General features: G+C 37.9%; 1 protein-coding gene and 1 long non-coding RNA gene across 4 annotated transcripts in view; one reads left to right on the top strand and one right to left on the bottom strand.

Moving 5' to 3' along the window:
* Positions 1–25732, top strand: part of LOC124159368 — a 44523-nt gene that overhangs the window by 10080 nt on the left and 8711 nt on the right. Inside the window, exons 2-3 of the long non-coding RNA XR_006864952.1 lie at positions 6990–7112; positions 15668–15770. This is a non-coding gene — a long non-coding RNA (uncharacterized LOC124159368). The remainder of the gene's footprint in view (positions 1–6989; positions 7113–15667; positions 15771–25732) is intronic.
* On the bottom strand, positions 63–24053 carry LOC124159367 (28S rRNA (cytosine-C(5))-methyltransferase). Of its 3 annotated transcripts, none has more exons than XM_046535135.1 (9): positions 23729–24053; positions 23403–23531; positions 22950–23220; positions 18103–18338; positions 15649–15764; positions 10793–10965; positions 8016–8229; positions 6965–7141; positions 63–828 (listed from the first exon to the last, which is right to left on the bottom strand). In XM_046535135.1, the coding sequence occupies exons 2-9, from the start codon at positions 23526–23528 to the stop codon at positions 204–206; spliced, it is 1938 nt and encodes a 645-aa protein (XP_046391091.1). In that variant the 5' UTR covers positions 23529–23531; positions 23729–24053; the 3' UTR covers positions 63–203. The 3 variants fall into 3 exon arrangements, with proteins under 3 accessions (XP_046391091.1, XP_046391089.1, XP_046391092.1); XM_046535133.1 differs by having other exon boundaries at positions 23403–23534; XM_046535136.1 differs by having other exon boundaries at positions 6998–7141; positions 23403–23534; positions 23729–24052.

Raw genomic sequence — 25732 nt, forward strand, 5'->3', positions numbered from 1 at the left:
TGAGAAATTAAATTAAAATGCATATAGAAGTATCCAACTCAAAAGAAAAATTTTAACCTTCCAATGTTTACCTTCAACGATTACTGACAAAGCGATGATGAACTGCTTGTTAACGATGATTTCATGGCCAGCTGGCAACAAGTAAACCCACTGTCATTCACCACTCCACAATTTTTTCACAGCAGGATAATTAACTACCTACTCTACTTCTTCATTTGCTTCTTTTTCTTCTTGACCCTGTTAGTGCCATCACCATCTTCATCATTTACTCCTCCAACTTCCTCCTCATCTCTTTTTTTCCGCTTCTTGACTTTATCTTCATCCACAATTTCACCATTATTTATGACTTCTTTTGCCTCCATTTCCACATTTTCCATCCTTTCCTCCTGCCCTCTTTTCTTCTTCTTCTTCTTAACTTTGACACGAATTGTGGATTCCTGATCACCAAATCTTCCTTCTTCCCCATTATCTTCAGCTACCTCACTCTTGGCCTTTTTCATAACACTCTTATCAACAGGATTTCCAGGGGATATGCATCTGCTATCACCCTCCATCTCATTTGCTTCCTCTTCCTCCTCTTCTCTCTTGTTTTTTTCCTTTTTCTTTTTCTTCTTTTTACTGGTCCTTTCACTGGCAATAACATCATCATCACCTCGTCCTCCTTCCTCTTCTACTTCCTTGAATTCACCACAACTGTCTTCCTCAGCCACTCCAGCAATGGTGACAACCTCAGTTTCCTCCTCTTTTTCACATCCTTTCCTTTTCTTCTTCTTTTTCGTCATATGGGTTGTTATTTCCTGATGATCATTTGAAGCCTCCTTTTTCTTCCTGTCAATTTAAAAAAAAAAAGAAAAACACATTTTCAAGGGAATAAAATTCATTCCTTTCTTTTATCAAGCTAATTATCACCTCATATTGAAAGACAATGTTTACATCATTAGAGTTGAGGTGTTATGATGCCACTGATTTCTTGAAATATTTTTGGCATTACCATCGTAATGTCAGCAGCACCTGTGACTAGATGTGGGCAATATGTAACCAGATATTGTAAATCAACAGATATTGTATTTCCTCCTGCATTCATATACACAAAAAATTACCATGAGGCTCACTGTGGACAACTGAAAAGGAAATTGATATCACATTATTCTGCAATACCATGTCAGATAATGAAATACCAACCCATACATGTAAAGTTACATAGCTAACAAACATTTTATTATTCTGCACTATGCAGCATTATTTTAAAGCTCAGCAATACACCACAGGTGGTCAAAAGGATATCTTTTCATTTCTGACTTCTCAAATTTTTAGCTCCCTAATTTCGAGTGTATCCACACAAGCATAACTTTACTAAGTTACAATAATGAAGGCTGCACTTGCCGGCCAAATGGTAAAAGGAACTGAACAGGAAATGTAATCATATAAGCCATTCAAGTATTTTAGATAAATACAAATGAAAGACGAAAGAAAAATGTAGGCACCCAAACACATACATAACTTTGAGACATGGTGGTGCATAGATGTAATGATGCCGTAAACATATTGAAAAAATTTAAAATTGACCAAGAATGGAACCATGGACTTTCTGCTTTCTGGGTTGATGCTAAGTCCATCAACCTACCAAGATTATTTCAATTACGTGTTTTTGGCAAGGGATATATGTATGCAACTAATTCCCCCAGCTGTAGAATATTCATTCTTCTGCCTTCTATTTGTATTAACGGTCGTACATGTATTCACTTATGGCAATGTGTGTGATTGAGAATATGTATGTGTCTTTAAAACTCCAGAAATGGCAGGCCCTCCATTATTGTTTTTCTGCAATTCGTATTTAAAATTTCGTACCACCAAGAAAAAGCTTAAATCGGGATCCTACAGTATACATATCTTCTTACATTTGAGCGTTAACAGAATACATGTTTTATTATTACATTCACCACAGGTAATTATACTTCATTACATACATAACTAAGAAAGTTTCTTGTTTAATTTACAATATAAATGGGACATTTACATTTCTGTATTCTCATAGTACAATGCCATGACCATAATTCTATTATTAATTTTATGATCTCGTTATGAGTGCACAATTAAAATCAACAAAATTGTTGCTATTGTTGTGTAATAGAGAAAACTATTTGAGATAATTAAAGCAAAATTATTACATATCAGTAGAGGCAAAGATTATCGGTGAATAAAAACTGAATTTCATCATAAAAATCTGTCAATTTCGGTTTAAAATTTCGTCATAAAACTGCAATTTCGTCATAAAAAAATACAGTTTCGTCATAAAAATTCACTCGTCACAAATATTGTTTTTTATCCCAAGAACAATAATCACCAATAAAAATGCTTGTTGGCATCTTAAATATATTTTTAATGGTAAAAACCATGACAAAGAAGGGTCAAAGCAAATGCTAAAGGAATAAGTTAAGCATTTGTTACATACACATCATAAACACTTTTTGCTATGTATGTATGTATTTCAACCGCATACCGCTTGACAAATGCGGGATTTATATACATGGGGAATATTTTTGATTGGTCTAAATTTCATTGTCTCATTGGCCTGCATGATGTAAAAAACTTATAGTTTTTACTTAACAAATTGATAACAAAAGTCTTTAAGGTCTTACACAAAAAATATAATATCAACACATGCAATTACATATGTGTTTGTCAATTATCTATATTTTTTTAATATGCCCTCTGAGATTATTCACACTCTGGAATTTAAAATTGGCTGAATCCTTATTTTACTAGAATTGAGATCCATTGGTCAAACTTGACTTTAATTATACATTTTTGGAAGTTTAGTGGTTCTTTTATTTATATTTCCATGCATGGAAAATCCTCTTCCTGCATCTACATTTGCCACAGGTATTCACAGGGTTTTCACAAAATTTTCTACAAAATGGGGAAAAATCATTTTAAAGGGCAAGAATTAGTGGAAGTACTGAAAATTCTTTTCCTTCTTCCTGAACTGATCTAACAGAATCCTTCAAAGCAGAATAGCCAAAAAGTTCTTGAATTTCTGTTAATGATTATATGAGGACATAAGCAACAATTGTGTCTAAGTCCTTCACATCAGTTGTCAATATGTATACACCTTGAGTTAAATAATCTTCCCATGGCTGTAATAATGCTCCTCCCTGGGTCACTATACAAGGAATGACAACTTGATATTAGTCTTTATCCTATTTGCTTCAGGACCTCACACATGGAAAGTTTCATAGATTTTTTGAGACTATTAAGCGAAGATTCATTTTCTTTTCCAAACTGTGCATTGCTGACTAGGGTAAAGGAATTCTATAAATTAAGGTTGATTCGGTTCTTAAATTTTTTCGGCTCTCGGTACCGTTCTGGTTCTCCCCCATCAGTTCTCGATACTCGGTTCCAAGGATGAACTCTATTTAAATTTGCCATTAATTCAGGTAATTAAACAACCACAAGAAGTGAATGAAAATAATTTCACGAAAAATGTTAATTAACAAGAAAGGTCTGTTAAAAAAACTCAAGATCGCCTCCATAATTTTATTTACCAAGTAAAAAAGTTAAATAACACATTGTTAAGAATGCATGATCGACCAACATGTCTCATTACATCAGGCAGCCACTGGTTCTTTCTCCAGGTTTTTTTTGTAACTTCTAAGTGAGATTAAAATACATTCTGTGATGTAACTAGCTTAAATTGTTACTTAAATTGACAACTGATTTGCATGCTTCACTCTCGCAGTTCTTATAACCTCAACAATAAACTGCTCAACACGCCGGTACAGCGACAACATTCATAAACTAAGCGGCCATGAATTAACGTAAAATTGTAATGCGGGGTTGCATTCTGCAGGATAACCACACTTCTCGACGGCTTGCATAGGTTTATCAACTTACGAATAGGCTCTCGAAACGCATCTTGCTCGTATATCGCAGAATTGCTGTATATACACATGAATCAATCTTAACACCACTCTCAGACGAAACGATTTCCCGCTGGTGCCGTTCACGGCACAGCACACGGCGCTGCAGAAAGTCGTTTCGTCTGAAAGCCGCCCGAATTTCACGTGAACGGCGGCCGGTGAAAAGTCGTTTCGTCTGAAAGCGGCCTCAATGTAGCATAGCCTATATTTCACGCCGTAGACGGAGCATCGCCGGGCCGGATTGAAATGGGCGCCTTGCCGTCAACGCAACGGTGTGATTCGACTCGTTTGAAGACATCCATAGATCTATAGTATGTTGAAAGAACGTCACCGTGCCGTGGCCGGCTGCAGGCGAAAAGTCAGCTTGTTTGAAAGCGGCCTACGTGGCAGCGACTACAGAATGTTACAATTTTGGCGAGAGCGACAAATTGACGACCCCTTAAATGCGCGTGCTAGGGAGCAACTCTCAAAAGAAGAAAGACATTGACGCCATGCAATCGGAAAGTAATATATGCGTTTTCAAAACTTTTTTTTTTTTACTTTTTGGCCTTGAATACGCTGCGAACCATTTCGGATTTGGGCGCCAAATTCAAATCCTCGCAACAGTTCCGAGCCGGTTCCAAAGCACCGACTTTATGCGCTCGGTTCTTGATACCGGTTTTTTAAGAAAACTTAAAGTAACGGGGTATTTTTTACCGGCAACGGTGGAAAATATCGCGCCAAATTCGCAGAAAAAGTGCTTAAACGCGAAATTTCGTGGAACCAAGTGAATTTCGCGCAACCTTGAAAATTTCGCGTTTCGCGGTTCGCGAAAATTCGGTGCCCCTACATATCAGTAGAGGTCCGTGAAAGTGGTTTTATTTTTTGCTAAAATTCGTTTTAAAACCATGTGATTTCCGTGTTATAGAAAATCTTGGCGGTGTTATTTTAATGCTACAATTTTCCCATGTTTATAGGCGTTTTATTATTTCATGCTACACGTTTCATGAATACTTAAACTTCTAAAATGCATTTTACATAACTTTTAACACAATTTCGATTGTACAAAATTTCTGACAAAATTAAATGAAAGAAATGGTTCAACTTATACTGGTTGAAGGTATATGAATGGTTCAAGTATGTAGTCTTGGTAATTATGATCGGCAAACAGCAAATTCCCACTACCTTATATATGTGTATACTTCAAAAGCCATTCCAGAATTTTTGGATCGTCAAGTTTCTCTACACTAAATAAAGCCTTAAAAATGCTTCAGTAGTAGCAACAACAAGCTCCTCCTTTGCTTTCTTTGACTGAGTGACTGTAAGTTCAAATGTTAGCTGTCGTTTTGCGGGTCCCCTTTCATTTGCAGGTATATGTAATGCTACTGATGTGCTTTAACAAAGTGTCACTTTCAAATTCAAATCTTTTATCGTAACTTTGCACAGTAATACTCTGTCTTTCACATCAAATCATTCTGAGCTGAATTCACTTGCCCTGGTATGAACAGTATCACTAACTTTTGGCATTTTAAGATTCCTATCCTTCGTTCGATATTTAAAGCTGGAACTACGATAAAAAAAAACAGTGCAACCACAAAACACAACCTATCACGATGGTGTTTTCAAACTGAGTGCTGGGTAGCTACGGTATAACCATAGTACTGTGTAACTTACAAATTGGCCAAAATGCCGCGCGTGAGCTTGTATTTCCGCTCTTCCGCGGCCGCGTTAAATTTCTTTCCGCACATTTTTAATTCATAATATCTAATTCTTCAGGTGAGAAAGCACCTCATTCTAAATATTTCAGGATTGATGCATGGGAATCAAAGAGAGACGCTGAGATAAATTTAACAGAAAACTCTGGCGGTGCGTTATGCACGAGACTAAATGAGCCAATTGACCTTGGAATCGTAATGAGGTAGAGCAAATGAACGTCGGCAGCGTTAAACAATGGATTATGAATCATTAGATGTGATTTTTTTGCTAATCCACCTAAAAACGCAAAATTTCTTTTTTATTTACCGATTTCGTGTTATTTCGTGTTATTTCGCATTATTTTGTCCTATTGCGTCTCGCGAAATTCACGGACCTCTACATATCAGTCAATAATTAGATTATATAGCTTTTTAGAATGTATTATAGAAATGATCATCTTCTATACAGCAAAAACCTCCTTACAAAAAATGTTTTCGCTGTCCCAAGAATTTTTTATGAAGAGGTTTGACTCTATCACACATTCGAAATCACTGGGAGATATTATAACAGAAATGAAAATATGCCAGCTATGTAAACAGAAAGTATATAAACACCCCAAATTTTGAGTTGAGCTTCCTGATACCAAAGTAGTTGTTATTAAGGGAACTAAGGACAATATTTCAAGTTTTGAAAACTTAATATCTAAAGAAAGGGCAATACATCTACTTAATACAGGACACTCGAAGAGATGAGGGAATCACCATTGAAATTTCATTGCATTTAGTCTCTGAGAAAATCAGCTTATGCCAAACACTAGTTTAGTCAGCCATGCTCAAATAATAAAATTTAAGTTATAAGAGTTCTTGTTAAATAGTTATCTCCAGAAAAGGGTGGCCTTCAACGTTTTCAAAAAATACACAGAGAAGCCCAAGAAATGGATGTGCAAGTAGACTTAACTAAAGATAAATATGATTTATAAACACATTCATTAAAATAAAGTCCCCTGATCCTCACCTCATTCCGACTTTCAACTCTTTTAGTGGACATATACCAAAATACCCAACTTATAGACCCCAAAGCATTAAAAAAATCAGTATTAAAAAGATGTTAGCCCATTGAATAAAAAATATCTTAGGAACTGTCTCATAATTTAAAATGAAAAGGAAGACATACATTAATACTAAAATTTTTCATGCATCATCAAAAACGTTTGCCACCAGGAATATGCAAAGTGGTTTGGAGTCACATAATGCCTAAAAATATGTCAGGCATATCCACATAAACTACATCTTTATGTAGGGAATCTGCCCATTATCAGGGGTACCATCTATCAATTCTGTGAAACACACATTTAAAAGGTGATAACTAACTCGAGTGATCCCTTACTAACTGTAGGAGCTGACCTTTCCAAAATAGCCAGGAAGAAGCCATTGGTCAAGTCAGTTTCTGGGCGTGAATACAAGCAGTGCTTTCCAACACCAGGATATGTCTGCTCACAGCCTCTGTTGCTCCAGCCAGGTAAGGGATCCTCCTTCAAACTCCAAGTACTGTAGAATAGAAAATACATATCCATTTCAAGTACCTATAATACAGATCATTAAGTCATTGAGTAGGTACCTAATCTTAAGGCAACTAGATAACTGGACACAAATATGACATTTATGTAATTATACAAATTAATCTAGGAGAGGTTGCCCAAGTGATCAAATCAGTGTGGAAGTGAAGTGATCGCTAAGAGAGTTTTTAATAAGCTTGGACATGCATAAATGATAACTTAGAGATAGACCTCTCAAAATTTTGATAGATGGATTAAAATTATCAGATTTCAAAGATATGCAAATGGAATGTATGGCTAGGAGCTGAAAGCCATCAAGCTCGGTTCTATCTTAAATTTAATAATGACATTAATATAACAACTCATATGATTACAAAAATGCTTCAAATAAAAAAAATCATGGTGATAAGTATATCAATCATACATCCAACACGAAAATTATATTTAATAGAAAGTGTGGCCAGAATTCTGAAGTAAAATCAACTAGACCAGCAGCATCATCAGCAAAACTTCTTACCAATGATCTTTACGCCAAATCTGGCCATGCATAACATGTGAGATGGGTATGGCAACCATTAATTTAGTGGTTGGAAAATAAAATCAAAACACATTTGAATAAAGCCTTTCTAGGCATGGAAATGTGAAAAGACTTTCCACAGCTCATATAGTCATTAATGTTTATGGAAAATCTGAATCAATCGCGATAATTTGTCTTGAAGATCTCAATGCTAAGGCTCATGAAAGCATTAGTACACACCACCAAACTAACCTCATACCATTCCATTGCTGACTTAAAGCTGAACATCCTCTACGGAACTCTGGCATTTTGCCCACACAAATTATACTGATACCACCGCAGCACTTACCCCTGATGAGGATCTTCAGACATTTCACTTAAAGCCCATGCGACCACACCTTCATTTTCATCAGGTAACAGAGAACACGTAGAATAGATGATCCGAGTAGCCTTGGGGAATGAAGTCATGGCATGCAGTAGGAGCCGCCTCTGGAATCCCACCAGATTTCTCAGGCGTGCAGGATTGTCCAATTGGTCACCTACCTTAGGACGACTCACAATTCCTGTACATCAAAGAAGAGGGTAAATTAAGAAAAGCACCTTATTATAATCTTGGTATTAGGAACTATGCACAGCTTCAGTCTTTGGGTGATTCTTCAATTTAGCAAATGAGAGTTTTCTATGGAATCAATGTAGCAACTTGTAAAGACTCTTTCTTTTCCTTTGATCATTGTCCTCCACAGACTGATTTGACTGATCAATTTGTTCCATTTTCCTTTTAGGTTTTCATAAGCCTTCTCCTGCAATAGGGTGGTTTCCTATTATTTTTTTATTGCCTAAATCGAAAGATTATTACTCCTGGAGTACATATTTCACGCTTTTAGATTTTTAAATGACGATATCTATTTTTCGCGATTAAATGAAAAGTGAAAAATTTCAAGCGCACGAAAACGCGACGCGTAAGTAGGAATGATGGAAAAAAGTCCGTGCGACGCATTTCTGGTTCCCCCTCCCGCCTTGTGAGGTGACCTTGATCAAGGCTCTGAGCGCTGATAGGACGCAGGATGCTAGCGGGTAGCTGAATACCTTGCTGGCTGGTAGCGCTTGGCTTAAAAAAGGTTTATTAATACCTTATCAAACGAAGAAAACTTTCCGACCTTAGCCAGTTTTAATAGGTGATTATTAAGACATGTTTCCCTGAGCTCCGTGCCTCATGCATGCATTGGTAACCTCAGACGATGTATAACTCCTATCCTCTCGTGTAGAAACTAGGTCCCTGTGACGTCACGTGGAGTGGAATTGCATGGGCGCCAATCTGGCCTTTTTCAAATTAGGATAAAATTTGACCCTTGCCATTCGTCTAAACTGGTATTTCAAAAACCAAATAATTTGTGTATTATGAATACACTAATGGTGGGTAACGAATCGCAATCAATGCCTTTCTTTCGTTTTCTTTGATGAAGGAAACTACCCTATTATTAGGATCTCCTCATTCCTATTTGGTCAATGCATGTGACTTTCTATGGAGACTAGTCATATCCAAAATGAAATTAGAGGTTTCTTCAAGACTTTTTTTCCTTTTTTTACAATTACATACAGTGGAACCTCGTTAAAGCGAGTACGGGCTATAGCGACACCCCCGCTATTACGAGAGATAGCCGATGCACCGTCAATTGACCCTATAATAAGCGTGTTAAAAAATTCGTTTTTACGAGACCCTTTCGGTGTTGGCTCTCGCCATAGCGAGGGTTTCACCGCCGGAAGACTTTCATGAAGACTCCTTAACCTCTGTAATTGCTAGCGATCTGTTAGAAATGAAGTTAATGGAGTGCTCAGTCTCAAATTTATGTGGTAAACTGTCGTTTGATAAATATAATGATTGACGAAACAATGCTTTGCATGATTTTTATTCAGTGCGGCGCTTATAAATTGTTTGAATAGTTAGTCGTTATTTGAGTAAGGAAATTTAGTGATGCAAAAAACATCGCCTTTCATCTGGATTTATGCTTACGTTTATCGGATAGATGTTTATCTGTCGCCGCACCACTCCTTTTCCTGTATATCTGTTCGCAACAGGTATATTGGCTATTATTTGCTCCACCTCCGGTAAAGCGACAATTCGCTATAGCGAGTGTTTATTAGTGCACCGTGGGGTGTCGTTATATCGAGGTTGCACTGTATTACATTGAAATTTAAAATCAATTTTAATCCAAATTTTCCTACCATGTAATGTGCTGCATGCAGTTGAATTGTTAGCATCAAGGAAACCTACTTGGAGGGGGTAAGGGGAAGAAGACACTCCTGATATAAGAGTGTAAATTTTCCTATTTTTCCTAGTCCATTGAAATCCCCAGGTTTTTTTTGTAATTCCATCGCATTCCCAGTCACCTTGTTTTCATCATTCTTTAATGGGATTACATTTTTAATGCCTACACTGCTGATTTCTGCTGCTGTCATCATGCAAAATCAAGAAACATGGAGAGGTATGTGCCAGAACTAAGTTTTGAAGGATGCTTCCTTACTTCTATGCTTATAAAATACAACTTTGATATTTCATATATTGATTGTGATTAGCTATACTTAAGTCCAGAGGGTATACTTTACATTCTTTAGGCATTTCTTTATTAACACTAGATTTTACGTACTTTGATTAACATAGAGCCAATATTTTGTGTAAAATTGTGTTGCACAGCACACATATGCTTAATCACCCAAGGGACTTTATTTTTTAGATTTCCTCCAATCAGTACATATGTACGTACATATATCCTTCTTTTTGAATAATGTGCTCCAACATCTCCTTTGAGTAACTGAGCTATTAAGCTAACTAAAGGGAAGCATCTTAATTAGCTTACCAAATCAAAGATCACAAATTTGGTCATTTTTGATTCCGACAGAATTTATATGAGGTTCAATGTAGCACTATGGCCTTTTAACCAAAGATGTCAACCCAAAGGATTAGTGTGCTTCAGAGAAGCTACATCCACTGAAGTTCGACTGCATGTGTATGTATCACTTCCAATTCTATATCCACATCAGTAAAGTCATTGAAATGATGCAGAGAGTGAGCTTGAGAGGGTTGGGAAGATATTGTCTACACCAACACCTGAAAAAAAAGTTTCTCACCAGTGCCAGAGCATGAGGGATCCACCAAAATATATTCAACTCCTGGTACCTCCTCAGGTTTCAGCTGAACAGAATCTCCTAAAATAGTCTTCACACATGTAGCACCTGCCTCTTCAACAAAGCTGCACAGAGTTTTATACCTTTTAGGATCCTTCTCAACGGCATATACGACACTGAAAAAGAGAATATGTACTGAACCACTTGGGCTTGGACTGAGTGGGAAAGAAGGTTCATAAGGTAAACTGGCACTCAGACCTCTCTTGGTCCATCGTGTGAAGCCCATGCTTATCCTGCCTTCCACTAGCAGACAGCAGATAATAGCACCAAGGCAAACAGGGTTCATACCTATTTTCTAATTTCAATTTCCATCACTATTCCCTGGTTTCTAAGCAATTTTTTTGAACTCCCCAGACTTAATAGCAATGGCAAAACAGACATATACAGGGTATTTATGGAAAAATTTGGCAAGGTTAATTGTGAAATGATGTAATGCAGTAGTAGCTGAAGCAGATATACGGTCAAGGAGAGCTAAGTTAGCACCATCCCTTGCCAATTAGCCATGCCTCCCAGCAACATTCTGTGTTGAACCATGATTTTTATCTTTCTTTCTATGTCTCAAGAGTTTTTCCCTGACCTGAAATTTCTGTGACTTCCATCAATTCCCTGACTGCAATGAACACTGGTTGATGTATGAGTGGTCACTAGGTCGGTAATTATTTATTAGAATTGGGAAAAGTTATGTTTTCTCAGTCTGAAAATGACCTAAATGGTATAGTCTGAGGTTTCAGGCGAGATGGAGTGGAAACGTGACATAATGAAAATGAAAAAGCAGGAGCAATTTCCACAATTTTACATTTATTGATACGACCGGTTTCGCTTTTCAGCATCATCAGGTACAAAAATATCAAGTGCGCTGTGCTTAAATAGGAAGGTGGGAGGGGGTGGTGGGCGGTAATGCGGGGGAAGGGGATGGAGGGAGGGTGTACAGTCACGGGGCTTGGGAAAACTGAGGATGGGGTTAGAGAGGAGTATGGCAAATACACTAATTGTCCTTAATGTCTTCCTCCAAGGGGAAGGTGGGAAGGCCCCTGGTACCCTCTCCGCTGGGTTCCAACGCTCCAGTCGCTCGGTCCGGTCAGCTACCCCTGGATGCCTCATGGTGTCGGCCGTCGAGGAGGATGAGGGGGGGGGCCGACACCATGAGGCATCCAGGGGTAGCTGACCGGACCGAGCGACTGGAGCGTTGGAACCCAGCAGAGAGGGTACCAGGGGCCTTCCCACCTTCCCCTTGGAGGAAGACATTAAGGACAATTAGTGTATTTGCCATACTCCTCTCTAACCCCATCCTCAGTTTTCCCAAGCCCCGTGACTGTACACCCTCCCTCCATCCCCTTCCCCCGCATTACCGCCCACCACCCCCTCCCACCTTCCTATTTAAGCACAGCGCACTTGATATTTTTGTACCTGATGATGCTGAAAAGCGAAACCGGTCGTATCAATAAATGTAAAATTGTGGAAATTGCTCCTGCTTTTTCATTTTCATTACGACCTAAATGGTGTTTATATGCACATGATATAATTTGGATACTTTGAAATAATGAGAACCTGTTCTCAAAGGATCTGAAGTACTAAATACCTCAACATTGGATATTTTGGAACTAAAAAAAACTATCGCGATGAAGAATATGAGAATAAAACACTTAAGAGTCAAAATTTTACATTTTTTAACATATCTCTAAGCATCTACAAGATATGGTCCTCTCAATACAGTGAGTCCTCATTTAACGTTCCTGAAAAATGTGACGATAAACGAAATGACGTTAATCGAAGCATAATATCCCATAAAAACAATGTAAAAATTGAATATCGGTTCCTAGACCTCACAATTCCTATGCGAAAAATTTTAGCGTATCATAGCTGGGGCATTTTTTACGATGGGAATGCCAAACCATGGCATAAATACGAGTTCCTGACTTCATCTACGACAATAGCAGCAGTGACATAAATCCTTCTCCATTTTTGTATCTTCCCGCATTTGCTTTTCGGCTTCGCTATAGTGCGGTCCAATGAATGCTACCAGACGCTACAGACCGGGGATCCGGTCCATAGGCCCTACCCTCGCTACGAGAATTTCTTTTCGGACCGGTCAGGAGCTAAATCAAAATGGCGCAAATGAGCGAGGGCGGGCAAACTGGGATTATGAAATCGAAGAGATGGTTTTAATTGCGAATTGAGGCGGGCGGGCGTCGCCTGGGCATCATCATCGCTGAAACATCGTCGCAGTAACAGGAACCAAAATTATTGTGAACATTGTTTTCTTGGACATTGTCGTGGAAATGTCTCTGATGCTAAAATTTGCCAAAACCGTAATCGCAATTAACAATATACACACCGTTTTACACTTTGAATAGACTGACCGTATTACCGCCCACGAAACCAACAACCTGTAACGCCTGCCACTTCGCCTTTTTTCTCGCGCAAAATTTAAAATACGTGACGTTATCGCAAAGCGAAGGGGCGATAAACGAATCCCGGTCGTAAAATTTTCGTGACGTTATCGCGAAATGACGTTTAACGGGGTGACGTAGAACGAGGACTCACTGTACAATCAAATAGGTCCCCTCAATACGACCCACTGTACATCTGTTTCCCACCCCTTCCTCAATTCGGTCAAATCCTCCCCGCCTTTCCTTAAATGTACAAATGTGATGTTCTCAAGTACAGTAGATTCCCAATTATCCGGCCGCGGTTAATCCATGTTGCGGATTATCCGTGCATAATTTTTCACTCTCGCTCAATTTTTTCCGTGGTCTTTACAAAAAATTAAAATCTAATGCAAAATCATTGGAATTACTGCATTAATGCTAGGATACACTGGGCTTATTATTTCCATTAGAATCCATATCGTAAAATGGAAGCGATCGAGTGCTAGCCGCATTCACGGGAGCACGGTGTTCCTGTTTTCCAAGCCTCGCAATGCTCAAACGCGCTCCATGATCACAGATACTCGTCCCACAGCAGTTGTAACCCGGGCTACTTGTGCGAGACTCGACGACTGATGTCTGACAATGTAGTTTCTGATGTGGAGCAGTGGTTTTGAAGCATTCATGCAAACCACATTTCTGTGTCAGTGATCACAAAGCCACTGGTGTGTGGTTTTCGAAACCAGGCCTTACATGGAGCATTAATTGTATGAGTACAACCATGTTATCGCCGCTAAAAAGATCGCGAACTGGCGAGGAAAGCTCTCATTGAGTCCGGGAAGCACTAAAATAACAGAATAACTGCATAAATAATAATATAATGTTTGTTTTAGGTAAATTATGAACATTGCAAGACATTAATGTGAAAGTTTAGGTTATTCGTGTTTTCCAATTATTCGTGCCGTCTCTCCCCATCATTAGCCCGGACAATCGGGAGTGTAGTGTACTGTAATGTCATGTATGTACTAGATGATGGCTCTGTGATCCATCATCTGATACATTTAAAATAAAAAAACTTCATATGATCTTTAAATATTAAGCAGCAATGTAAATACTTAAGTGTAAGCATCGTGGGTGGAGGGACTCTATCCTGTCCTCCCCCTTTTTCCACTTCACACCACCCACTGCCCACACACTGCCAAGTCCGCAGTTCCTTCTCCGCTTCTCGCCTCCCTCCCCATTCCTTACCTCACCTTGCCTAAAGCGTGGGACCGACGCAACGTCGACAGAATGGACGTACCGCAGGGCGATGGAGTGGGAGAAGATAGAGAGCGTCTAGCATGCTAAAAGAGGACGCTATGCAGTGTGTGTGGTTGGCGGCCGTAGTGCACGAACGTGGCAAATAAACCTGCTTTGTGTAATGTTGAGTTTTCTTTTAACTGATCCTGCCTTCCCTGATGGTATCGATATACTGATTCCGTACATAAGGCAATTTTTAATAAAGCTTAGGGATAAAAATTGTTAATCACAGGGTAGAAACAAATAAAAAGTTATTTGATCTATGTATTTGCTAATACAACTCTGAGGAATTAATGGTGCCTTTAGAATGCATATGGGTAGTCAATAAATAACATTTCCGTTGAAGAATTGAGAAGGCATTCATGAACAAGGATATATTAGCTAGCAGCACAAGAGAAATTTCACTATGGCAGTCTTTATTCAGATTCAACTTTTATGCCTTTACTTTATGTGAAGAGAAAGAAAAAAATTCAATTATACTGTAGATTTATAATACATTAAGTTCATAATATGGCAATTCCATCACAGGAGCCTTCTTTGTATTCATCATAATGAAAATTTTCAACATATACCTTTTCTGACCAATTACTCTGACTCAAACCCATCTGTCACAGAGTATTAAACTAATGCTATAAACATAATGCCTATGCCATAGTTAACCTGAACTTAGATAGGTTTTACACCTGGAACACATATAGCAATTATATAAATAATTGTATCAAATTGTCTTATGATTAATGCTGAAGAGCACTTTAGCATGACAATACTAGCAAACTGACATATGGACACGACCAAGATAAAAAGAATATTTTTTTAGGCACAACTTTGTGTATTACGAGAGAAATAAGAAACTGTGGCAATGGATTGCATAAAAGAGAACCAACAGACATATTATTTTACCCTCATGCTTAAAGTGAATCCTTCCTCAGTCCCTCTTTGTTCTTTAAAAGGTAATGTATTGCCTTTCTGGAAAGCACCATGGCACCAGTAGGCACAGAGTTGTCACTTCTTCTCAGGCAGACTTTTCTGCAAGAGTTCTGTCTTATGCACAGCCGTGGTTCTTTTTTTTACCAATATGGTACAGTTGAAAAGTTATCAACACTGAAGAATCATTGAAGATATTTTATTTCATACCCCATATTTTTCATTCTAGCGGCCAAGTGAGTTGTCTTCATCCCTGGGGCAGAACACATGTCCAGCACAGTACTCCCTGGAGGAGGAGCAAGAAGATGGGCTGCCATGCAACTAGCCTGCAGGTTAATCAATCACACAGTTAACCACACTTTTCAAAAAAATTAATATATATGTACTATCAGTCAGAACATTTTCCTCAAAAATGGATTGGCACCACTTCTGCTCCTAAAATAAACTTGACTATCTTTATTGTTTTATGTTATTCTAAGGCCACAAGCATGAACATTGAAATACAAGCACCATGGTATCGAATGCTTGCTGAGGGTTGGTAAGGCATGGCACCTTTCGAATAATGCTGCTCAAGTGTGGGAAAATGGGGTTTAAAGAAAGCATATCCCTTGTTCTATCGTTCGAACTTTGCAGTGTTATACATAATCCATCAGGAGCTGTCCTCGAATTACTTGAATATGGGGTTATATAACCAATAGTTTAAACAAAAATTGTCGTTAAATATTTACAGGTCAAATGTATTCTTGTAAAAGAGTCCATTTGGTATCAGTGAGCTGTAGTCAAGTGGTTAAGGTGTCCGATTGTCATACTGATGAACCAGCAGTGGCATAGCCAGGAATTTTGTTCGGGGGGCATCCAAAACCAGGGGGAAAATTTTTGAAAAATAGGGTACTAAGTAATGGGTTTAAAACTTATTTTAACACTTTTCACAATCGAAAAAACTTCATTTGTTAAAAAAATACTTTGTAAATTCATGATTTTTCAATAATTTGTTTTCTTTTATTAAGGAAAATAATTGTGCTTTTATATTTCAGGGGAGGGGGGGTCTGGACCCCCCAGATCCCCCCTCTGGCTACGCCACTGTGAACTAGGATTGAATCTTGCTTGTGGCACTTCTTTTCATAATTTCTCTCTACTTTTTTCTTATACAGAAGCCTGTTATTTGTAAGTGTGGAAATTTTTTCAGCAATGAGTAGTAATGTTTTACCATTTTTTCCACACGAGAGCCTACTTTAAATTATGTTATTTCCGTGTCGGAACAAGAACCATTTTGATCCAACACATATACTTAGTTCCCTTTTATGTTGAAATATGATAATATGGACTCATATTCTAATAATACAATCCAAATTTCTGAAATTGGATTACTTTATTAGTTGAAATTTCAACACTCTGTGTATTTGAAAAGGAAAATCTAAGGAAAAGGATAGGTCTACAGTGAGTTTGTTTACACAGACGAGTAACACAGTAACAAATGTCTGTCCTTCTTAAACCTTCACAATATCTGTATTTACAATGAGCTAGCCAAACTATTGCATGAGAAACTAATGCTGCCTTTTTGCTCTAATCCTTGAACTATGCAATGAGGGATACGCTTATTTTAAAGCTCATTTTCCTCCTTTCAAGGTTCACAATTGAAAAATATTTCGAGGAGCGCCGAACCTAGGCTAACATCTGATATTACAGTCCCTACATCTTCATGTCCACAGCCTTAAATAATGTGCAGCAAAAGAGAGTCAAGTTTAGATTAGTAGAGGAAGTGGTACCACTCCATTTTTTTTAAACATTTTGAAATATTTCAGATAAGCCATCTTTAAAATTTACCAAAATTATCAAAAACATAACAGTAATGGTCAACATTAATGCCATGCAAGCAGAATGGGCTACAACTTTTTGTTAATATTTTATGATTTTGTTAAATATTTTCAAGATTCAAACTTTTTTATAGTCCAAATTACAGGAATTCAAAAATTACTGTTTCTACCAAGCTTTCCAGAATGGTAATTTCTAGTTTTTTTTGTAATGGCTGCAGCTTTATAAAAAATTTACTTTAGATGGACCACTTTGCAAATCATTCATGTAGGTCTGCAACATGCATGATTTTTTTTGGGAATACCCAAAATGGTGACCTAACACTTTTCATAAGAGCCAGCATGAATTGCCAGTGTGTACTTCTAATTTATCCTGGTGGTAGTATGAGACAGAGAGCACAAATGATAGGATAAGGAAATGCCAACAGAATTCATCAAAACAGCGTTACAGGATGAAAATTTTTTGCTTTTCCTTGTGAATAACTTGAATGATCTGCTCTATGGTTTTCATTTGGGTCAGGGTCTGCATGATGTTGGCCTGTTTCACTGGGAAACTTTCACAACATCCTCAGGGCTGATAATCATCATCATCCCATCAAAACTTCAGCCAACATCATACAGACCCTGACTCCGAGAGCAGTTTATTAAAACCATACAGGGTTTTTAAAATTGTAGCTAGACAAAGTACGAGAAATGGGGAAAACTTATGTTTAAATATCTTGAATTAAACACTACATACAATTTGAATTCCTGAAATTTTTTGTCCATCACCAGGGGCTGACATGAATTTAAAATTCTTAGCCAAAAATATGCGTACAAATGTACTTTCGTTTCATTACCAATAGTCGGTTACCTTGTCTTGAAGAAGGATAGAGCGATCCTTGTAAAGGGGATGACTATATAACTCAGTTCCTGGGGGGAATGACAGCACATCTGGGATGTGGGCATCTACACGGAAGTGGTCACTAGATGGGAAAAGGTCTTCATCTGCCTGACGACTTAAGAGCCAACCTTCATTGCGGAAGAAGTCTACTGCTTCTTCCACATTCAAATGAAGAGTATTCACACGAACATATCGTGGCAACTGTGCTAAAATGTGGAAGAAATAAAATTTTGCTATAATTTTCAAAATTCTCTTGCCTGGGTATCATCCTTAAATGTACAAAATTATCCAAATACTATAAAACTTACTTCTGACTGACTTGATTCATACAAATATAAGGGTCAACGCGATGAGATGTGACAAAAAGTCATATAAACGACCCCCTCTAATCTAAACCGAAGGAAAAAAATGATGAAAAACTGCATTTTCTATCTATAAGGGTGCTGCCATCTGCATCTACTCTTTGGGAGCATTTAGGGGGTCATAAAAATTTATTTTTCAAAAATGTCACTTTTTGAATCTAGACCACATGATGCATCAAGAAACCAATTTTCTGTCCAATTGGGGTTACAAAGTCATAGGGTGGAGCACTAATAATTTTGGGCAAGTAGAGCAGCTTCACTATTTTGTGAATAATTATATCAACCAGGAGGGAGTTACGGTGTTGCATCATTGGATTCAACAAAACTTGAGCAAAAGGGAGCATATAGTTATGATTCAAACAGGCCACCACACACAAACACATAGCCCAGGTGGCTCTGGGAATGATTTCCATCACCAGGGAAGAAATAGAGAGAAGAGGAAATGGAAGAAAAATAGACACACCGACAGTAGGATAGATACAGCGCATGTGTTTCAGGGAACGCTGAACCCAATAAGAAGAAATCAATGATTCTGGCTGCATACGTATCGAATTCACAACCACAGGTTGCCATAGGCAGTAGGGATGGTCGGATCGGATACCTCGGATCCAAATATCCAGGGATATTGCCCTTCATCAGATAAACCAGATCCAAAGTCGCGGAAGACATTGGATCTGGATCCAAAATTTTAAATAATAGCTTCAGCGAATGCAATGCCCCATAAGGGTGGAAAGAGTTCCAATTCTCTCTTCGAATGTGCCATCGCATGCAAGTCTTGTCCTATGCCACTGGTCAGTGGTTTATCGTAAGATTTTTCCTATTTTCATTTCCAAACCCAAGCGTAACAGTTTATGTCCTGAGAATGTAAAGATATATAAAAAAAAAACCAACTTGAAAGCCTATAAAAATATTAAAATGAGTATGAAAATCTGAAAAGCATTCCTTCGATTGTACGCACCCAGAGTAAACTTGAATAATTACTTCGTGAAATTGCAGGAATTTGAAAATGCATTTGGATCCAAAAATATCTGATCCGAAAGATCCGGCTCCGAAAATCAAGGATCCGAATCCGGATCCCAAAAAAATCCTGGATCCGTCCTTCCCTAATAGGCAGATGAACAAACATACACAGAAATAGATGATGAAGCAAAGAAGAAGAAATACAAACACATGATGTTGACATGGCGGTGGCTTAGAGCAGGGGCACAGCCTGGAATTAAGGCCAGGGGGGTTTAGGCATCACTAATACTGGGGGTATGGTCCGCCAGGGTAAGCGGGATCTCTCCCCCAGAACAATTTTAAGATAAATGGTTCATAATGGTGAGTTTTACGGCTTTCTGAGGGATACTTTTTTAATCCAAACTATTCTATAAATAATATAAATCCAATTAAGTAAAGTGGATAAAACAAAAATTTCTCTGAGGTCTGGGGGGGGGGGGAGGTTTACCCCTCCAAACCCCCCCCCTTGCTGCGCCACTTAGAGAACTGGCTTAGAGATGCAATAAAGGTCAAAAACACATGGAAAAAAATTCATCTTGACTGGGATTAACACCACAGACTTTCTGCCTTTCAAGAAGATGTTCAGACCACCCAGCTACCAAGATTACAGATTTCTGAAACGTGTTATACACTCCAGAGGTTACTTAGAAAATAGCAGAAATACTAGTCATCAATCAGAAGGTTTCTGGAAGAAGAGTGAAGGCATATTGGCAGTAAAATAAAACAATGATACTAACCAAGATAGAAGAGGACCCAACAGGTTCAGTAAAATTCTAGATGTACCCACCAAAATCCTGCTATTCAGAATAGGAGATTGAAGAAATAAATAAGATACTAAAAGAAGTCCCATGGAAAGTCACAGAGAAGTAAAGCCTAATAGTAGAGGTAAATAGGAATACAGCAACAGAGTTTTTGAAAGGAAACAATGAGAGATGAGAAAGACTTGTGGACTTTTGCATTGAGAACTTGGGTGGCTAACACTGATCATGCAAAATCGATGGATAAGACAAACATGGATGATACATGGTTCCCACCCAAACCGAAATATAAAATTCACGGTTTTTTCCAGGTTTTCACGGTCTAGATGTCGTCAAATTCACGGTTTTTAGATAAACTATTTTAGGCAGATAATATATTTATACACTTTGGTTACCAGTCTTCCAGCTTTGGTACAGGCTTAAGGTCAATACGTCATCACGGCACACGGATCAAAAATTGCGCTTAGAATATACGTGTGCAGATAAATAAATGCGCGGACAGTGTCTGCGCATGACTGACCTTGAAACATGATCGTCATATCAATTTTTCTTTTACTCTTTCAATCGTAGTTCTAAAATCAAGTTTGAGAGATTTTTAAGGTTATATGACGAAATTCACGGCTTTTTCCAGGTTTTTTCACGGTAGAAGAAATTCACGGCTTATTCACGGTTTTAAGGTTTTCACGGTTGAGTGGGAACCCTGTGATACCTAGACACACATCTATAAGACTTAGCCCAGTGAAAATATTAACAGAGACAACAATCTAGTGGCAAGGAAAAGTCAACTGAGGCACGAGATCAAAAATAAAATTGCAATAAAAAAATAATTAGTTTCCCTTCAAGCCCCTTCTTTCTCTTCTCTTTCCTGTATATGCCACAGATGGCATTCTGTAAAGCTTGGTCATGTCTTTCCTGCAGCATTTCAAATTAACTTTGCAGGAATACAATCATTCCAGACTAGGTGGCAACAGTGGAGTGAGGGACAAGGACCACTCCCTTAAGCATTGTAGGGGGAGCAATTCCTCCCAGAAACAAGAGGTGATTCTTAATTTTAAAGGGACACTACCCAGTTTGCAAAGCCCCCTTCCACCCACTTAGCTCAGTTGGACACATTCCTCCTATATTCCGATAAGTATATTCTTTTGTTTGTCCAATTGGTTTGTATTTATTTATACATATTTGTGTTTAGTTGTATGTATCAGTTTTCATAAGTAAATACTGTTTTTAGGAAAATCAATTCCTCAAATCGCTTAGCAATTTTTCATGAATTCCACAAAGAGCCTCAGTGCATTTTTATAGAATTAGAGTTCACAGTGAGTTGTCAACCATTCTTCTGAGCAGAAGGTCTTGCTCAGATCTCACTTGGTGTATAAGTAAGGTGGTCTTATAAAAAAATCTTCTCACAGCTATCATAGCAATCACGATACTCTTGCAAGAGAATGGAAGGGATTCCCAATATCTTCCTCTCAATTCAGGTGAAGGAATCTGGTAGAGAAATCTCAAAACAACTGACACAGGGCAATTTTGTCAGAAAAGTAGATACTGGGTGAAACCAATAGGAATAAAATTATAAAAAGGATTATTAATGGATTCAATGCCACATTATCCATAATCATATTTAAACAACATATCTATTCAAATTATTTAATGAGTTACCAGTCTTCAAATCCAATGATATTAACATGATGAGTGGCTTAGCCACAAGATAGAACTTAAAATTAAATAAAAATTTCAAATTTTGGTACACACACTCGAACACACATTAGGATTACTAGGCATGGAAGTAGTAAATCCTGAGCCAAGGGTAATTCTAACATTTCTCTTTCATGTGGAGAGACATGATAAATATTTGTTTCAAAATTACTTATATCACAAATCATGGCAGTATAACTGACAAAATTAGAAATTAAAGAAAACCACGAAACATTTAAACAAATAACATTAATACTATTCCATCCCACAATCCAAAAAAGACATTTTCACGAAAAACATAGCTAGAAAAACAGGCAAAAGTGGGAATGTGTTTATCTAATTCTGGCTTGCATGAAAAATTACACAATTAATACATCAAGACTGTTACTCTTAAATATGAATTACAAATGTAATCACCAGAACCTACAGTAAGTATGGCATGATTTTAAATTCCAAAAATTACAACCATTCAATGAAGAAAGCTTGAGAAAGGTGTTATTAACTACGATGATTTTTTTCTTTTCACATTCATATAAACACATAATAAAGAAATTACAATAATTATAATTTTTTGAAATAGCCTCCCTTTCAGTTCACTTTTTTGCCTTCAGGACGAATCTTCTCTTCCTCTCTTAAAGCTTTGATGGCATATGAAGCAATGATCAAGTTTACAACCACAACTGCAGCTACAACTGACCAAGCAGTGTTGGCAAAATCTTTTACCCCAAGTTCATTTAAAAGTAAATAATGTACACCATAAAATGCACCTATCGGCAAAGTGAACATAGCTGCACTATAAAGTAGTAGTGACCCAAGAGCACTAGCAATTTCAGAATTTGACTGGGTGCTGATATTTTTCTCAGATTGACTTATGAACTGATGGGTAGATGAGCCCCCTGTAGTCGGTTCGTAATCCATTTTACGACTGCAGCTCTTGTTTACTGAGGAACATTAACTTCAAGTACTCTGCACCTGAAAATAAAAAGGTATTAAATAGTAAATTTACCTTTGATAACCTCCTTCAATTGATTTTCAGCGACATTGCCCCCTCCTTCGCCAACCGAGAAAGATGACTGGTAAGAAATAACTGTTTTCACCGGCTTGCTTTCTCCAGAGAGACGCTTTTTCCCCCAAATTAACTCTGTAATGAGGACGCGCGCCAGCCAGGGATCTAACCTCTTTTCCTTCTCAAGGATTTTAGAATTCTCAATTATGGAATTGAGTTCCTTCTCGTGCTGAAGAGTTTGGACCACTAACGCATAGAGAGCTTTGATGTTCTGGAAATGAAACGTGCTGGACGATAACAATGCATAAAAATGAAATGACACATAACTCAGAAAGGCGACAAAATTGATAGCGTGACTTCTTCCACATGCAAGTATTTTTTTATCACACACAGAGCCACTTAATTGCTTTCGTCTGATAAACAATATCTAAGATATTTGGCTTGAAAACATACCGGGTGTTTACCACTATAGACTAGCTCTTTAAGACTCCCTCCCTCTTCTCGAACAACTTGGGCTATCTTGCATGCTGTTTTATATAATCTAGGAACTTTGATAGAGTGCCGTGGTGAATCAGTCATTTCCTTCTTCATTTAAGGGGAAAATAAAATAAAACATAAGGAATGTACACCAACAAAAGAGGGATAAACAAAATATCTTTAAGGTGACTTCATAAACACAAAATCTCGCGTTTAAGAGGGTCGTATAAGGCGGTTTACATCAGTTTTCACTAATTTAGATGCATATAATTCGATTTCGAAAGCATTAACAACATTCTCACCTGAGGAGCAATAGTTATGGGTAAATCCGCCACCAAACACTTATTCACGTCTTGTTTCTATTCACTAAAAAATAAAGACTCCACGACAAGTACGATTCCATTTGAACAGAAATTCGAGTAGGAAGAACTGAAATTACTTCCTTTATTTGAGACACTTAAAATCACACTCTCATAAAAGAGCAAAATATTTACTGACACAATATTATCAGAAAAGTTCAGATTGCTTGTAGAGAAAGACTTAACGTCAATTATTCGTGAAGTTTCCTCTTCACCAATCTTCACGTTCACGCTGGTTCACGCGCTCCTTGCGAATACCGGATTTCTTTTGTTAGATTAGTAATTCCGTGATTCATTTGACGTGCGCACTTAATTTGAGTTTGTTCGTGCTCGCATTATTTATATTCCCCCGTCATAATTAGCAACTTGTAGCTTATGGCGGCGCAGTTTGCTGTAAATGAAGTGTGCTGGGCTGTAGGAAATCTCTAAGAAAACGTCTGAATGGAGATTATGTGTATACCTCCATTTAGTTGCGGATCCAGAAAGAGTTAAAGGGGCTCTATGATGTATTATTCCATTTTCTTTCAGAATATTTCTCATATCTCGGTTTTTCGCTTAGACCACATAAGGTTTTTCGTATTCCCCCCACTGTCAATTTGAAGCGCTTTGATCAACTCGCGTGTCTGCTCTTCTACAAGCACCTTAAGCATGCAGGATATAATAATGTTATTGCTTTTTCCCAGGAAGGGTGCAAGATTATGCCTCTTTTTACCATTCTACATACTGAAAGAAGGTTAGAACCGATATCGAGTTCATACAGGAGTAACTAGGGTACATTCCTTATTTTAGCTGTTTCACTGTTACCATTGCAGGAGCTGAAAGTTTCATCTGCTCAGCTCCTATATACTCACTGTTTAGAATTTTTTTGTCACTAGCTACAGTAACTTCCTAAAGACTTGGATTTACCTTCGTCATCCAGTCTTGTCTCACTGTCATGTGAAACGTTGCACCAGAGTCAATAATCCAATCAGCCTGGTTTGCAGTAGATGCTTGATAGTGCCATAAGAAGAACTGTTGCTTTCTTCACCCAAATTTCTGACCTCCCTTGTTTGGTTGAATAGCTGCCTGCACTAGTCTGGTCCTTCTCATCTCTTTTTGACTTTGGAATGGCTTATGTCCTTCCTGATGGCACTAGAAGCACACAACAGGTCATGGAGTGAATTTCTTTCCTTTGAATCTGGTAGCAAGGGCCATCACTTTCGTAGAATCTTCTGATTCCTTCTATTTTAAATCCTGCTGAATAAGCATGTACCTCATATAGTTGCTGTTGATTTTAGGGCCTGGGCTTAAGATCTCCATGGCCATTATCACATGATCATTTTCATCTCATAGATCATTGAGCATAATAACGCTGATTAATTCATCTTCCATTCCGGCATCGATGGCCTCTATTTTCTGGGACTCTATTTTCCGGCATCGATGGCCTCTTATTCAGGAAGCCCAACCTTTTTGTCAGCCTATTGTGTGTTTTTTAGCTTTCTCCACACTTCCTTGGCTGTCCCCCCTATGAAAAAATTGTATAAACCTGAATAAAATTTGTATGCCTTCTTACACAATTGCCATGACAATGTATAAGAATGTACACAAATTTTATACAGGTTCATACAATTTTTTCATAAGGGCTCGCATCAACTCACCATGATAAATAGTGATTTGTTGACCATTAAGCATATTTTTGACTTTGCCTTTGCGTCTTTCCTTGCATCATCCTCTGTGTCCGGCGCTGCCAGCCAAAAATCTTCAGCTATGACAAACATTTCCATTCATATGTAAATTTCCAATTCCCTAAGTTATTCTTACCAAGCTGCTTCTTGATAGTTGGCAGCAAGCATACGCATTCCAGTTTGTGTTAGTGATGTCTCAGATTTAGCCATATTTAATCCTGTGATCAAATTTTTCACACCAACGAGAATATAAATCCTTTTATCTCCAATCAAAAAAATAGCG

The sequence above is a fragment of the Ischnura elegans genome, chromosome 5, assembly GCF_921293095.1.
Source record: "Ischnura elegans chromosome 5, ioIscEleg1.1, whole genome shotgun sequence".
In the NCBI taxonomy this organism is placed as follows: Eukaryota; Metazoa; Arthropoda; class Insecta; order Odonata; family Coenagrionidae; genus Ischnura; species Ischnura elegans.

Coding starts and splice junctions, on each gene's coding strand:
- LOC124159367 (XM_046535135.1), bottom strand. CDS start 23,528: ATGACTGATTCACCACGGCACTCTATCAAAGTTCCTAGATTATATAAA. Junction 23,221..23,402: donor TCTATAGTGGTAAACACCCG/GTATGTTTTCAA, acceptor TTTCATTTCCAG/AACATCAAAGCTCTCTATGC. Junction 15,765..18,102: donor CTATCCTTCTTCAAGACAAG/GTAACCGACTAT, acceptor ATTAACCTGCAG/GCTAGTTGCATGGCAGCCCA.